Source organism: Eschscholzia californica, unplaced genomic scaffold (genome assembly GCF_041429995.1).
Source record: "Eschscholzia californica isolate CP2 unplaced genomic scaffold, dmEscCali1.0.p SCAF_2, whole genome shotgun sequence".
NCBI classification, from domain to species: Eukaryota; Viridiplantae; Streptophyta; class Magnoliopsida; order Ranunculales; family Papaveraceae; genus Eschscholzia; species Eschscholzia californica.
Window position 1 is genome coordinate 7,217,145 of NW_028238309.1, and position 16,542 is coordinate 7,233,686.

Consider the following 16,542-nt stretch of genomic DNA (forward strand, 5'->3'; position numbering starts at 1 on the left):
ACTTCTCTTTGGATTTGATAACCCTAGAAAAAACTGGAAATCCACAAAAGATCTGAACATAAAGAAGGAGATGAAAGATAATAAAAGGAAACACAAATCAAAGTAATCCGCCACCCGGATCAAAGTATAAATACTAAGAAAGACAATTAGAATTCTCCTTCAAAGAAAAGGAGATTCCGATGAAGGGATCACCGTTGAAATATTATAAGTTATAAAATATTTCAAATTGCTTATAGAGTGGGATTAGAACCCAATACCTTAGGCTCCCACCACCTAGAACTCAACGCATCAACCATTAAGCCAAGTTCTGCTTGATGTCATTAATACACACGGTCGGGTATATATAGGTCTAGACACATAAATGTAGAAAAACACTCCAAATGCTTGTAGTCGTACTCAAACTCAGGTCCTCACGGTCCCACACCCGCACTTTAACCATTATGCCAAAGCCTTTTTTTTGCCATCTTATTACATCAGTATTATATATGATGTACCTATATATATTAAAAAAAAATTACTACTACTACTATATTTTTGTTCGGGAGGATCTAGGGGGTGCGACCACACCCCCTTTCACCCCCATGGATTCGTCCCTGCTTACAAGTAGGGGCCGAACTAACATCTAACTTAAAATGATTAGCCACCAGACATTTACTTCGAATACATGTAGTACTTGCAAACTTTTTCTTCATTTTCATCCACCAACTCCGAGCACCACCACCACCGTTTCACTCTTCTCTTTATCCTCGTCTCTCCTCTATATATCTCTGGAAACCCCATGGGTTATAGAGAGGAGAATAATGGTGTTGGTGGTGATAGTCGGATGCGGTGGTTGGAGAAAGAGGAGAGGAGGAGAAATATCTAGAAGAAAATATTAACCGTCGTCAACAATGAAAGTTTGTCAGCAATCATTACAGACGCGAAGTGAAATCATGGTGCAGGACTTGGGGAAAACAAAAATATTTGGCCAAAAATTTTTGACCCAAAAATTTGTTTACCTGATATTTTTTGAGTTTTCCTAAACGTGAGAAAAGAATAAAGAACAAGAAGCTTCGAATTTGGGTTGTTTGTTTTTCTTGCAACCAATGTGAGAAATAGAGACACATAATATATATAATTAACACCACGTCTCTTAGGTCTATGTAGAGATAACGTTAATTGGTCTTCTTATATGGAGTAGTTTCTTTCGATTTACACTCTAATACATAAAATTAATGATTTCCACCTGACGGAGTATGGGATTAGTAGGGGTGTTCGTTGGTTCGGTATCCGGTATTTTGGTGTCATCCGTTACCAAATCACTCATGGTTTGGTTAGTGATTTTTCAAACCGTTACCAAACCGGTCAGAGTTTGGTTCGGTTAGTAACCGAACCATCATAAGCGGTTTGGATACTACTGGATACCAAACCATCCATAAAACGCAATTTGTTCTCCATGAAAATCGGCGAATCGAGTTACTTTCTTCATACATTGAGGTATAAAATCAAGACAACACTCCTGAAAAATCTAGAGAAACAATCAAACTAATATAATGCATCAAAAAAACATTTGAAACATGAAAGACATGTGCAGGTCCCCCGCTGAAATATTATATAGTAGCTAGTAACATTGATGATACATGAATTGTTTTAATCTTATACTAGCTAGTAACATTATATTGTAGTAGTGTTGTTGTTTTGTATGGGTAGTAGTTATTCTTATTTATAGCAACTTGATGAAAGATATGTATTTGTATGAAATTATAGAGATATGATAGATGTATTTTAGAAAAAATTATGTAAATATATAATTATGTATATTAATTGAACTTGATTGGTTCGGTTTGGTTTTAATGGTTCCTAAAAAGTGCATCCACTTACCGAACCAAACCAGTTGGTTTTTGAAAATCTACAACCGTACCAAACCACTCGTTGTTTGGTTTGGTTTGAAAACCGACTGGACCGGTTTGGATTGGTTTGGTTTGATTGGTTCAGTCTATTTTTGCACACCCCTAGGGATTAGTAGTATCAACTATTTGTATAATTTTCAGCTAAAAAAAAAAGAAGAAAGAAAACTGTTTTGTACAAATATAAAATCCATAATGTGTCAAAGGGTGGACCAAATCATAGTTTGGTGGTGCAGACAAGTTGGTTACATTCAATGGTGTTTGGTCAATTCCCTCCTTTCCTTCTCGAAGATCATTGGCAAGTGTACCTCATTTCTCTGTATATAAAAAAAGAAAACTTATTCCTCTCTAATAGTTTATGAAAAGTTTGTAGGGTAGAGACAGAGTGACTTGTATGCACATACCTCTCTTACATCAAGTCCAACCTCAGTCTGTCTTAGGTTCTAAAATTCATTTTTTCACCTAAAAATTTCAGCTTCAACTCAATCCCTGAAAACCAGCTCCAACTTCAGCCCCTCTTGGGGCCCTTAAATTTGAATTTGAACTTTTCCAGCTTACTTGATTAATAAGTTCGATTAAACAAGAAATTTAAACAAAAAATTGAAAGAAGATTGAATGAGATTGAAGAAAAAAAATTGAAAGAGACGGAAGTTGAATGAGGGAGAGAGATGGTGGGATGAGAGATTGATGCGGGGGGGGGGGGGGGGGTTGAACCCTATTCCAACCGTTGGATTTGCTCCAACGGCTAGATCTAAAAAGAACTGACCACTTTAAATATTAGCACTTTAATTGATTTTTCCACACTAAGAATGCCAAATTTTTTTTTTTTTTTTTATTATGGAATGTTTTCTTAATCGCAAGATTCAAATATTAGCACTTTAGTTGATTGGTTTTGAGGTACTTGTGAGAATAATCTCACGTCGGACGAAAAATCTAGTAACTTAAATATAATGTGCACGTCTTCACAATGGTCAATTCATTGGTTTTCAATTGTATGGCCAGAATGACACAAACTTAACGTAATGTATACAATATATATTCACCCGAAAGCAAAAGAGAACACATATTAAGATTTAGGCTTAAAGAACCGTACTGAGTGAGGAGACGTTGTAATGCCTGTGTTACCCTGGGCTCATTGCAACTCTTAAAAAATCGATCATAAATCTTCTGCATCCAAATTTGAAACTTTTGAACCCTAATCTCAGTCTTTTAGGATTTTTTCTCTTCCCCAAGTAGAAAATGGTGGATATGAACAAGACCAACAACTGAAGCAACACCAACAAGGCAACAACTACAGGTATGAACATTATTCAATGATTTCATTTCGAGAACTCTTAAAAATTCGATCAATGTCCTTTAAATTCGTATTATAATGATTCTTTCCTAGTTATCTCACCCATGCATATCAAATGTTTGTAAACAGAAATGCCGATTAATCAGATTGATACATTTCAAAAGTATGACTTCATCTTCCTAAAATATGATAATATGGCATTTGTAGAGACACAGAGCTTTGACCTAAATCTCTTATAACAACCCCATTAACTGCCCAGTTCAAGTTATACTGAATGATTAGCTTCTCCCCTTTCCCCGAAAAGAGAAAATTTTCGCAAGAGAAGAGATATCGTGAAAATCGATCATTATGGTTTCCTGTTTGAATAAGCAAAACGACGTAGCTAGTCATATTGTCAAACCTTAGTGACCCTTCTCCCTAATCATAAGTATATACATTACCGGGTGATAATTTCACTAATTGAGAATTGGTTCTGTGACGATTGTTTCGATGAATTGCTCGGATGAGTAAGTTGTGTAGAAGGATCCGACCTAGTTCCTCTGGATGTATCGTCTTCTGATGTCATTTGCATTTGAATTGGACCAAGGTGGAATAATGCAGGTGCTGATGGTACTGGGAGATTGTTAGTTTCAGTAGTGAGCACCTGAACTATATATGCCATGGTAGGTCTTTCATTAACATCTTGAACAGATAACAATCCTATTTGTATGCACTTCATAACTTCATTTTCTGAAAAACAGTCTCTTATTGTTTGGTCTATCACTTCTAAGGCTGTCTCTTCCTGCCAATTTCTCCATACCTGCAAAAAATCGTTTGATTGTTGGAAGTTCTCAAAGTTCATCATTTCTTCATAATATATGTATTTACTTACATAGTTTAGAAGATACTCCGCATGCTCCGTTTCGTCGAAATGATTAACTTTCTTGCCCGTTATTATCTCCAGTAGTAAGACGCCGAAGCTATATACATCGGATTTCGCTGAGAAACGTCCATACAATGCATACTCTGGCGCTATATATCCACTGGATATTATATTCGTAGTCAGTATTAAGAGGTAAACACTAAACAATCAAAACTCGAACTAAAGCTCTAACAATATAAAATTGCTGTTAACAACCACTTGCTTTAAAATCTCAAACTTTTGTAGATTTATGAATGATTTCTTTGATAGTATTTCGAGCTAAATAGTACTACATAATTCTTCAGTTGTAGATTTGTCAAGGTATGTAATAATATGAACAAGCTTACTATTATAGGACTATAAGTACGAGTTATAGTATTTCTACTCACTATGTTCCCACGGCTATATGTCCTCGAGTTTCATCCATTTCAAACAGCTTTGCCATGCCAAAATCCGAAATCTTTGCGTTCATTTCGTTGTCTAGCAAAACATTGCTAGCTTTGAGATCACGATGAATAATTTTTAGTCGAGAATCTTCATGAAGATAAAGTACCCCTTTAGCAATCCCTCCGATGATTTTGTATCGTGTTTCCCAATTTAAATTTATAGATTTCAATGGATCTTGCATGTGTACAACCAAAAATAGAAGCCAAGTTAGATCTCAAGCTGCTTAGCGGTATTTATAGATGATAGAACTTCTCATATATTGTAGTATTGTATAGTTAATTGTACGCTTTGTGCAGTGCCGTATCTATCTTGGCATAGAAACGTTTCTTATTAAGTTTTGATTGATCGGCTAAGCAGACTCTGAGGTTTATCGTAATAAACCATGTTAACAATTCAAGAGACATTAGAAATATGAAAATATGTAACGCCAAAAATCTAGAACTAATTCATGAAGTTGAGAATTAAAACTGAAAGGTTTAAGCTTAAGGTAAAACAAAATACAAACCAAATAGAATTTGGTCTAGGCTTCCGTTTGGCACAAACTCGTACACGAGTAGCTTCTCTTCTCTCTCCAAGCAAAACCCTAGAAGCCTGACAAGATTTCTGTGCTGAAGCTTGACCAATAATTCAACCTCAGTCTTGAACTCTTTTTTGCCTTGTCCAGAGTTGATTGACAGCCTCTTCACAGCTATTTCTTGTCCATATGATAGCGTACCCTGATAAAGTTTTGATATGCTGTGAAATCTTTGAAATCTCACACACACGCACACGGCGTACTGGATGAACTCAGAAGAAATGTTAATATGTTACCTTGTAAACGAGACCAAATCCTCCTTTCCCAAGTTTGTTAGCCAAGGAGAATTTGTTAGTGGCGTATCTTATTGTTTTCAAGTCGAACCGTAATGATTCTACATTTGTGATGTCATCCATATCTTTGCCAGGAATAAATAGATAAACAGATAAATGGTATATAAATGGGCAGACATAAACTTAGTGGAACAAAATGTAATATACACACAGTTGGAATTAATAAACCATCCTAAGTAAGGGAAACATGTCTTTAGAAATCCGAATCAACTACTGTGATTTTGTCTGATTCATTGAGAGATGCAGGGGCTGATTTTTAAGAGGATTATCCACTCACAATGTAGATCATTCTCATCATAGCTCAAACAATTTTAACCAGAGCGAAATCAATATTCATATCATTTTAAATTTGCTAAAAGTATTATATTCTAGAAACAAGTTGAAGTCTCAAAATGCGGTAACCATATAATCATATATGTGGACTCTAGCTCTTAATTTTAAAAGTTTCTTTTAAGATGTCGACCTCTTAGTTATCTCGTAGGAATCTTGTTTGCATTTCGGTTGTGGTTTAAAGTGACTTCAACAACTGATTTCTAGCTTGTTGAGTTTGAGATCCTCAACTTTGGTTTTGCTGGATCTTGATCTCTGTACAGAAATAGAAAGGTGTGTGATTTTCTTTGGGATGATAAACTGGACTCGAAAAGAATCTACTGGATTGCCTGGAGTCTGATTTGCCAAGAGATTGAGGAAACTCAACTTAAGGAGGGAGAAGACACAAAAGGTCGGAAATCAGGGGAGAAGGAAAAACGAGTTCACGGTAAAATGGTGCTATAAAAGGCTGGTGTCGATGATCAAAATGGTTTCATCAAAACTCAAAGTTACATATGGAGTTCTCAGATTCCCCCGAGGGCAAGCTTCTTAGTCTGGGCAGCCACAAAAATAAGGCTCCCACAGTGGACATGCTGAAAGGTTGAGAGTTTCAAATGCACAATCGTTGCATAAGGTGCACGAAGTCGTCAGGATCAACTGAGCATCTATTTATACACTGTGACAAGGAAAGGATCCTATCGGACTTCTTTACGACACTTCAAAGAACCAGTGGTGCATCCCTAAATCCATAGATCAGACCATCACTCAATGGAAAAAACTCAAAGTCAGGAAGACAAGGAGAAAGTTGTGGACCATTATTCTAATAGCAATCATATGGGGCATCTGGAAGGATAGAAAGAACAAAATTTTTAAGGACTCTAATCCTCGTAGAGTTTTAGTAGTAGAGGATATCCTCGAACTGCTATTTCATTGGAGTAAATTAACTAGGCGAAGGACAAACCATACTATGATTTTGTTTATAAATGGGAGGAATCGATGATGTAACATAAAACACTCGACCTCTCTAGACAATCTTTTATATTTTTAATATTAACTCAAAGTTTCAAACCATACTATAATTTCTTTGCGGAGCTTGAGATCCTTACGAAAGAAACTTAATTGCATAGAAAATATAATCTTGAAGTTTATCCAAACTACCATGAAATGTCTTCATGACTAATTTGACCCCCTTTACATGCTCTTTCTTCTTTGCGCCAGTTTTTTGGTTTTGTCTAATAGTTCGAGCGTATTAATATTACAGTACTAGCTGGAAGCTACAGTTTTACATATACGTAATATAGATTATACCATGTCTTAACTTATAGTTTGACTTTGGAACAGGAGGTTGTTAACATTGTCTTTATCCCCAATTATGTAGATAAAGGTGATCCAAGTTCATGGATAAGAATGTAGTTACTTACCGTCAAACGTTGTAGATGCCTTCCCCTTCTTCCTCAATCCTAAGACCACGGCAAAAGTGGCGAGTAGCAATAAAGCTATTACTACAGGTGTGACCACTTTGAGAATTATTTTGGGCTTCTTTCTTTTTCCTGAAAACAAAATGAATGAACACTTGAATCAGAAAAGTTACCCTGATAAAAACAAATGAAATAGGTTACTGAATTGATGTTTGCAATACATGTATTCACATGATCTACCTATGCTTTTAAACTCGGCAGAGTCAGCCGAGTTACTCGGGAATCGGGCTCAAAGAAAGAAAAATACGGAAACGGAAGGGCATCAAAGATCAAACAAGGATGTAGGGATCTGAGTATAGGTGGAAGCATATCAACCAACCACCATCAGCAGTGAAGACAAAAGAACATGAAAAAAGAATACCTGATGCAGCAGTGGAAGCATAGAAGGGATACAATTCATATCTTATTGTACAACTTGGTCTAAGCACTATTACGCCCCTCTTCCCGTAACAGCAATTCCGAATACTGCCTACCTCATTCAGCAAGCATCTGCTACATTCATCTACAGTAATATCTGGAGTACACTGAACTAACCCATATATTTTCTGCGAAGAAGTAAAGTTTACTCCATCAGTTGCAAATAATTTTTCTTTATTAGCCGTGGTAGCTGTTGTCACTAATCCATTCATCATCTGTGTTGCTATTGCTTGGAATGACACTTCATTCGTCACATTATTTTTGTTATGTAAAATCCATTCTGGTTTCTCTTCCATAACTGAAAATATATAACGATCTGAATACCGAAACATACAGTTACTATACCACGAAATGTACTCTTTACTATTTGGGCAACGTTGTGTTATCTGGTCAACTGCAGTCTGAGCACAAACCCCACAATCATCAGTATCAAGATCACCTCTGCAGAGTAAGACACCGTAAACTTTGTCTGGGTAATCGCCAGAGCTGTCGTTATAAAAGTTAGTATCAGATTTAATCTTTGTTGGTAGTAAAGATAGGAGTTGATTGAGATTATCTTCATATTGGCTATTGCTGGTGAAATTAGTCCCTCTACAATAGTACGAATTTTCAAAACTTGGTTGAGAACTCACTCTACTAAAATGTAGGAAGAGAATTACTAGAGATAGAAAGTAGAGATATTGAATTTGAGGTTGGAGTTCAAAAGAAGCCATACTTTGGTTTGCAGGTTTTATGTTTACCAAGTTTCTAGTATCTGATGAAAATGTTTATATAAGGGTTAGAAGAGTTACTTTCTTGAAAAGTTAATTTGGCATCTTCAGCTTTTCAGAGTCTGTCGGATATTTATTTTTCCAATTGATGTTTTTCCTGAGTTACAGGTAACCGTTTGTATGGCCCAGAATTAAACTTCAAAGTCGTTAAAGAGTCGACGTCTTAGACAAGTCAAGTCAAGGTACTTGCCTTTGAGGACATATTGTACTTATAGGAGTACGTTAGGTGGCATATAGTTATCAGGCAGCTCTAGTCACAGTGTCTAGTAGTGACCAAATATTATCTTAACATTATCTTCACTTAGTATCTCATTTCGTTTAATCTCTGCCGAAGATTTTCTCCGAATGATTTAGTTAATGAAATTAAATGCTTTATTTCGAAGTGCAAATTGGAAAAGAAAATAAATAAACTGTGAGTTGTGATTTTGTATTTAAAGTGTGACTAGAGCTAATTATTTTGGCCTTGCTGATTTCATTATTACAAAAGCATTTTATATTCAAATATTAGTCCTCAGTTAGATATAATAAAGCTGGTTAGTGAAATATTTGGAAGACGGAAAATCAGTTATTGATTTTTGAAGCAGAAAAGTTTATTAGGATATACGTGGATGGAGGACCATGACCCTGTGATATTACGTTCTTAGCGATAGGAGCCCACTAATTAATCTTCGAAATCAAAACTTCCGCATGGAACAAAAGTGATATTTACGAGTGAAGACCACGCAGAAGAGAGTTGAAGAGGATGGCGCTTGGCAGTCTTCCGATCTCCTTAAAAGCAGACTTCAGGTCTTGGAGCAAGACAAGAGTACTCAGTCAAATCTTGCTTTGATTTATTCGGAAACGGTAAGATTCAAACCTTGGTTTCTCTATTAGAGTGACATAAATGTTAGCACTCAACCAAAGTAAGCTTCACAAATCTTGCTTTGACTTAATCACTGGAAATGAGATCCTGCTTTTACCAAAAAAATATGGACTAACGAAATCCTGACAAGAAGTTCATTCTTCATTCTGTTGCGGAGGAGGTTCAGCAGCCTTTTCCGACACAGAGGAGCTACTCCGGTAAAGAGGTAATACCCGCTTCTTCTATTGAAGATAATTTATACCATATTCTTCATTAGAGAAATCAGTATGCGGCATTCCTTGCCACCCATTAACATGATTCCGGGAATAGTGGAATACGAAAGACATCCTTAACCATGTATTTCTTAGAGATATTCGAGAGACTATCTTTGGTGTTCTCTTAACTTACTCAAGAATTAAGTTCCTGAGTTCAAGACTCAAGACTCAAGAGTATGTGCTGGGAGATTGTTCATTCGTTGTTAACTGTAATAACTCTTCCATTCTAGTAGATTGATTGTGTTCAACAAGTATCAGGATTTTCACATTCTGTGTTTGGTTGTCTGAATCTTTTACTCTTTTATTTACCTCTCTTTACATGTTTCATAACAAAATTTTGAGTATGTGCAAACTATAATCATTGTCGTCTAAATCTTGACTTTTACAGTTGCAGTTTCTGGAAAATTTGGAACTTCCCTTCCTCAGTCACACATCGTAAACTTGAGAATAACTCTTTCTGTGCCATTACAAGAGCAGCAACTGAAGCAAGAACAACTATTACAGGTATCTCGGACTTCTTAGTTTTTGAGAACAAAAGAAATGAACAATATTTTAGTAATTTCATTTCAAGAATTCCAGAAAATCCAATTTATTGTCGTTCAGTCGTATTTTAATGATTCAGTCCTTGTAAGATTACCCATATCTTCCACAAATGGAAAAGCTAATCAATTGAATAATGCATTTCAAACGTGAGACTTCAGAACTGTTTATGATTTCTTAATTACTAAAAGAGTTACTAGCAATTTTATCAGGTTTCTTCTTCTTCCTCATCAGACATTTAATACGGCATTGTCGATGACAGTGAGTAACAGAGCAATAATCTGAATCTCTAATCACAACCCATTGTAAATCAAAAGAGCATGCAATACAAACCCACTAACACCTTGACTTCAAGTTATATTGAATGATTGATCAGATATTGTTGCTGGTGTGAATCGTAAATCAACTTAGCAAGTCATTCTGAAACCTTATTGATCATCCTCTGATCATAAGTTACAAGTGTTCTATATACCTTTTCTATTCATTACCGGGGGATAATTTCACTAATTGAGACCTGATTCGACGAATTGCTTGGATGGGTTAGTTGTGTAGAACTATCCGATCTAGTTCCTCTTGATATATCATCCTGTGAAGTTATTCTCGGCAAAATTGGACCGTGGTGGAACAGTGCCGGTGCTGATGGTACTTGGAGATAGGTAATTTCACTTGTGAGCATCTGAAAGACAGATGACATAGTTGGTCTTTCACGAACGTCTTGAACAGATAACAATCCTATTTGTATACACTTCATAACTTCATTCGCGGAGAAGCAGTCTCTTATTGTTTCGTCTATGACTTCTAAAGCTGTCTCTTCCTGCCAGTTTCTCCATACCTGCAACTATTTGTTAGAATCTTTGAAGTTCATTAGTTCTCAAGTTCAAATGTGTCTATATATATAAATATGGTCACACATATATACTTACATAGCTTATAAGATACTCAGCTTGCTCTGTTTCCTGGAAATGATTTATTCTCTTGCCGGTTATTATCTCTAGAAGTAACACACCGAAACTATATACATCTGATTTAGTAGAGAACTGCCCATGCAGTACGTACTCTGGCGCTATGTACCCACTGGGATATAATAGACAAAGAGTAAACAATTGTTAACAACGAGTTGCTTTAAAATCTCAAACTTTTGCGTATTAGTAAGTTCGTAAATGATTGTCAGCAGTACTAAACTACTAACAAATCCTTTTTTTAGGTCCCCCAAGGTTTGAAATAGTATTTCCAAGTTTGTTTCTAACTTATAACAGAACTATAGGTTAGAATTTCATTACTTACTATGTTCCCACGGCTTTACTGCTATCTCCTTGAGTTTGATCCATTTCAAATAGTCTTGCCATGCCGAAGTCAGATATTTTTGCGTTCATATCATTGTCTAACAAAACATTGCTAGCTTTGAGATCACGATGAGCTATTCTGAGTCGTGAATCTTCATGAAGATAAAGTATTCCTTTAGCAATTCCTCCGATGATTTTGTATCGCATTTCCCAACTTAAATTTGCAGATTTCAACGGATCTTGCATGAAGTCAATCAAAATAAAAGACCAAGTTAGACCTCAACATTTTGGATTTATGGTAGTTGACTACTCAGTATTCTTGAACTTTTATATATTATACTATTGTATAGCATCAAATGTATATTTCGTGCAGTTATGAATCTATGTTGGCCTAAACATGTTTCTTTTGGTTTTGTCTATTCAGCTTGGAGTGCTGGTGGGTTCTCTAGAAAATAACTAGAGATACCATAAAAATGTGATGATATGCCAAAAATCTAAATGTAATTCGTGAAGGTGAAACTTAAATGGGAAGATTTGTGCTCATGATAAAACAAGAAGAGTAAACAAACCAAATAGAATCTGGTCGAGGCTTCCGTTTGGCACAAACTCATAGACGAGTATTTTTTCTTCTCCCTCCAAGCAAAATCCTAGAAGCCTGACTAGGTTTCTGTGCTGAAGCTTGGCTAATAATCCAATCTCAGTTTTGAATTCTTTTTTGCCTTGTCCAGAGTTTAGTGACAGCCTCTTCACCGCTAGTTCTTGTCCACTTGGTAGTATACCCTGATAATATATAGATAGAAGATGTGAAATCTTCTGAATACATAATCTGCATATTTGATTATAACTAATGTTAGTAAATTACCTTGTAAACAAAACCAAATCCTCCTTTCCCAAGCTTGTTAACAACAGAGAAGTTGTTAGTGGCATCTCTTATTGTTTTCAAGCTGAACCGCAATGATTCTACACTTGTAATGTCATCCATATCTTTGCCAAGAATATATAGATAAACAAGTAAGTAGAAATAAACAACATACACTTGGAAAACAAATCAATATTAATAAACTATACCAAGGAATGAAATTTCGGTTTCGATGGAAATTTCGGTCGGTCCAAAAGTGGACGCGTTTCGTGGAAACATTTCGGTCTGTGTGGAAATTTTACAAATTTGCAGAATGATAAAATAGTTCTAAAACAATTAAGTTCGGTACTAATCTGCAATAAAACAATTAGTTTAGGTGATAAATTGAGTTATTTAACTCTTTTAGTACTAAAACAGTTAAGTTAGGTGTTATCTGCAATTAAACAGTTAGTTTAGGGGGTACATTGACTTATTTATCAGATGTAAACCTAAAACAGTTAGTTTAGGGTCCAATTTGCTATAATAGTAATAGTTAGGGGGCTAACCAAAAATAAAACATAACATACTTGTTTTGTAGTAGAAATTGTTTTCCCCTTCAATACAACCCTTAATCCCTATTCCTAAGACTTCTCAGCCAAAACCGACTGTTCCCTCTTCCTCTCTCTCTCTCAAATCGAAATCTGAAGTTAAAGATCACCTAAAGAAGAGAAGAATCTCTTGAAGAACAAAAGATTTGAGAAGAAGTAATAAAAAAAGATGGAACAAATTAACAGAAAGGTAGAAGATAAACGATTAAGGTATCATATGAGTTATGATTTTAGAATCTTTCGAAACCCTAAACCTAAATCTCTGTTTCGAAATTTCGTGTCAGATTTCGGTAGAAATTTCGTTTCGCTGATGTGAATTTAGGACATGTTTCGGTCATTTCAACCGAAATATGTCGACATTTTATTCCTTGAACTATACAAGTATGGGAACATGTTCTTAGAGATTCATATCTGTCAATGTTTGATCATAGAATAGTCATGTATAGATGATTTAAAGCACTGATGTTTTAGGAGATTATAATAAGCCTGCATTGAGATGGTCTGCACATGGATCTTAAACTATAGAGAGGAAATAAAGTATCTTAATTTCTGTCATTGGGGCTGCTACAGTTCCTGTTCCGCTAATTTCTTGAATATAATACTGTGTTACTTGTATAGCTATTATTTACCATTTGCGACATAGTGTTTGTTTGTCTAAATTCTAATAGTTCGAGCTGTAGTTGCGTAATTATTCGGTATATATTGTGGTTACTTTCCCTTTGGCCTTATAGAACAAGCTATAGTTGTGTAGCTATTGTTTACCATCTTACTAATAGTTTGAGCTTGGAATAGGAGGCTGTTAATAATATTATTCCGGGCACAGATCCTGTGGATAAAGGTGCATTCAGTTTCAATCGTATGCCTATAAGAGGATATCTACTTACCGTCAAGCGTTGCAGAGGCCTTCTTTTTCTTCTTCAACCACAAAATTATGAATAAACCGACGAGGAGCATCAGAGATATTACTACAGGTATGATCACTTTGAGAGCAATGTTTGATTTCTTCCTTTTCTCTGAAAACCAAGAAATGTTTGAATTAGAAATATATTGTGATCAATCTAAGTGAAATGTTACCAAATTGATTTTTGTTCTACAGTTCAGTCACGTGCTCGCCTTGAAAAGAATCCAGTTTACTATAACTTTCGAAGACCAAAAATCATTAAATCACGCCACGATATTTCTAGTACTATCAAAATTTGCTTTAAGTTCTTCGGATATAGGCATATCCTAAATCTATACTATTGGAGTTGGACTAATTCTCCAATTAAGAAAAAGAAAAGCGCCGTATAATCGAACAACCAATTTCAAGAGCGAAAGTAAAAGAACATGAAAAAAAAAATACCTGGTGTAGTAGTCGAATTCGGCGAGGGAGGTTGCGTTGTGGAACCATAGAAAGGGTATACTTCATACCTTATATTACAACTTGGTCTAAGCACTATTGCTCCTTTCCTCCCATAACAACAATTAGTAATATTACCCACCTCATTCCTCAAGCATCTGTTACATTCATCTGGTTTTATATCTAAAGTACACTGAACCAACCCATATATTGTTTGCTCAGAAGTAAAATTTACTTCACCAGTAGCAAATAGTTCTCCTTTATTAGAAGTAGTAGCTCTTCTTACTAATCCATCCATCAACTGTGTTGCTATTGCATGGAACGCTTCCCGATTTGTCATATTATTTCGATTATACAAAATTGATTCTGGTGTCTCTTCCATAACCGATAACATATTTCGATCCGAATACCGAAACATACAATTATTATACCATGAAATATACTCCTTACTGTTTGGACAACGTTTTGTGATCTGTGCGACTGCAGTCTCTGCACAAATCTTACAGTCTTCTGTATCAAGATCACCTCTGCAGAGTAGGATACCATAAACTTTATCCGGGTCTTGGCCTGAACTTCCATTATAGGATTTAGTATCTGATTGAATGCTTGACGGTAGTTTTGATAGGAGGTCCTTGAGATTATCTTCATATTGGCTATTGCTGGTGAAATTAGTCCCTGTACAATTGTATGAATTCTCAAAACCTGGTTGAGAACTCACTTCACTAAAATGTTGGAAGAGAATTACTAGAGACAGAAAGCAGAGAGATTGGATCTGAATTTGGAGTTTGGAAGAAGCCATTCTTGGGTTTACAGGCTTTGTTTATCAATCTTTTGTTTTGTCATTTCAAATGTTCTATAGAAAGTTTGAAAGAAGAGTTTCTCTTTTGAAGAGTTAGTAGGAATCTTCATTTGATTTTTTCCTTGAGTTACAGGTAGCTGTAGTTATGTACAAGAATTCTTCGAACTTCATAATCTTCATAAAAGTGACATCAAAGATAAGTCCAGTCAAAATAGTCTGCTTTTGAGGTTATCTTGTAATTTAGCAGCAGTTGGATTGCATATAGTTATTGTTAGTGTCTCTAATCGCAGCGACTAGTCGTGCTTTGTGAGTCGATCGTACATGTACTTCTCAACGTTATTTTCATTGGGTGATTTATTTGAAGTCTCTATCTATTATCAGATCTGCATTTTTAAAAAAGAAAAAACTATGGTACCTTGTGTAAAATATACAGTATAGAATTTGTTATTTCAAATTTACTCTTCATATTTGAAAAAGACAACTGTTACTGCTTTTTATAGGTGGTGGATTCTTTGGGGCATAAAGAAAAGACGCTGGAGAATAAAAGACTTGGTCAATCAAGATTACTTAAGGGGTATCTTTAATTTTGACCCAATAATAAACCTGGTTACATTTCAGCCTTTAATCTTCATCTTCACCTAACCTCCACCCGACAACTTTCGCCCACCACCAACACAACTTCCAACCACCGTCACCACCACCATTTATTTTCTTTCTCCTACTCTCTCCCTTCACCTACTTTTCTCTTCTTCTCGTTCTCCATATGAAACCTTATCTTCGTCGTTTCTTTCTCCCTCTTTCTATCTCTCGCTCTCTCTCTCGAAGACAAAGGGCTTTCACCTTCATCCTGGCTACAGGGAGAGAGTAAGAGAGCGCAACCGGAGAGAGAGGAAGAGAGAAAGAAAAGAAATGAGTAAATAAATATCGGAGGGCGAGGAATAACAAAATCAACTTTCGGATCCAAATGAAAATGCTTCTTAGGTCAATCTTGTTGACTAAAATCTTTATGTTTCGAAATTTTTTTGTTATGCAGGTAGGTGTAGTTTCTTTTACACGAATAGTAAGTAACCGTTTCTATGGCCCAAAATTAAATTTCAAAGTCGGTTTTGATTTTTAAAGCAGAAAAGTTTGTTAGATATACGTGGATGGAGGACCATGACCCTGTGACATTACGTTCTTAGTGATAGGAGCCCACTGATTAATCTTCGAAATCAGAACTTCCGCATGGAACAAAAGTGATATTTACGAGTCAAGACCACGCAGAAGAGAGTTGAAGAGGATGGCACTTGGCAGTCTTCTGGTCACCTTAAAAGCAGACATCAGGTCTTGGAGCAAGACAAGAGTACTCGGTCCAATCTTGCTTTGATTTATTCATTAACGGTAAGATTCAAACCTTGGTTTCTCTATTAGAGTGGCGTACATGTTAGCATTCAACAAAAGTGAGCTACACAAATCTTGCTTTGACTTAATCACTGGAAATGAGATCCTGCTTCTACCAAAAAAATATGGACTAACGAAATGCTGACAAAAAATCATTCTTCATTCTGTTGCGGAGGAGGTTCAGCAGCCTTCGCCGATACAGAGTTATTCCAGCAAAGGGGTAATACCCGTTTCTTTTATTGAAGATAATTAATACCATTTTCTTCATTA

The 16,542-nt window shown here is 35.8% G+C and overlaps 1 protein-coding gene and 1 pseudogene across 1 annotated transcript in view; both read right to left on the reverse strand.

The window, feature by feature from the left end:
* Window positions 1-3,508: 3,508 nt before the first annotated feature.
* LOC147555780 (uncharacterized) overlaps window positions 3,509-16,542 on the reverse strand; it is a 29,967-nt gene continuing 16,933 nt past the window's right edge. The window contains exons 2-14 of the mRNA XM_086658531.1: window positions 13,639-13,767; window positions 12,171-12,292; window positions 11,878-12,088; window positions 11,310-11,547; window positions 10,949-11,099; window positions 10,513-10,857; window positions 9,872-9,999; window positions 7,656-8,190; window positions 7,126-7,276; window positions 5,339-5,460; window positions 5,034-5,244; window positions 4,471-4,702; window positions 3,509-4,202 (exon numbers count right to left, since the gene is read on the reverse strand). Of these exons, the coding sequence (XP_086514657.1) occupies window positions 3,617-4,202; window positions 4,471-4,702; window positions 5,034-5,244; window positions 5,339-5,460; window positions 7,126-7,276; window positions 7,656-8,190; window positions 9,872-9,999; window positions 10,513-10,857; window positions 10,949-11,099; window positions 11,310-11,547; window positions 11,878-12,088; window positions 12,171-12,292; window positions 13,639-13,767 (3,161 nt within the window). The 3' untranslated portion in view covers window positions 3,509-3,616. The remainder of the gene's footprint in view (window positions 4,203-4,470; window positions 4,703-5,033; window positions 5,245-5,338; window positions 5,461-7,125; window positions 7,277-7,655; window positions 8,191-9,871; window positions 10,000-10,512; window positions 10,858-10,948; window positions 11,100-11,309; window positions 11,548-11,877; window positions 12,089-12,170; window positions 12,293-13,638; window positions 13,768-16,542) is intronic.
* Window positions 13,990-14,894, reverse strand: LOC147555781 (cysteine-rich repeat secretory protein 38 pseudogene; annotated as a pseudogene).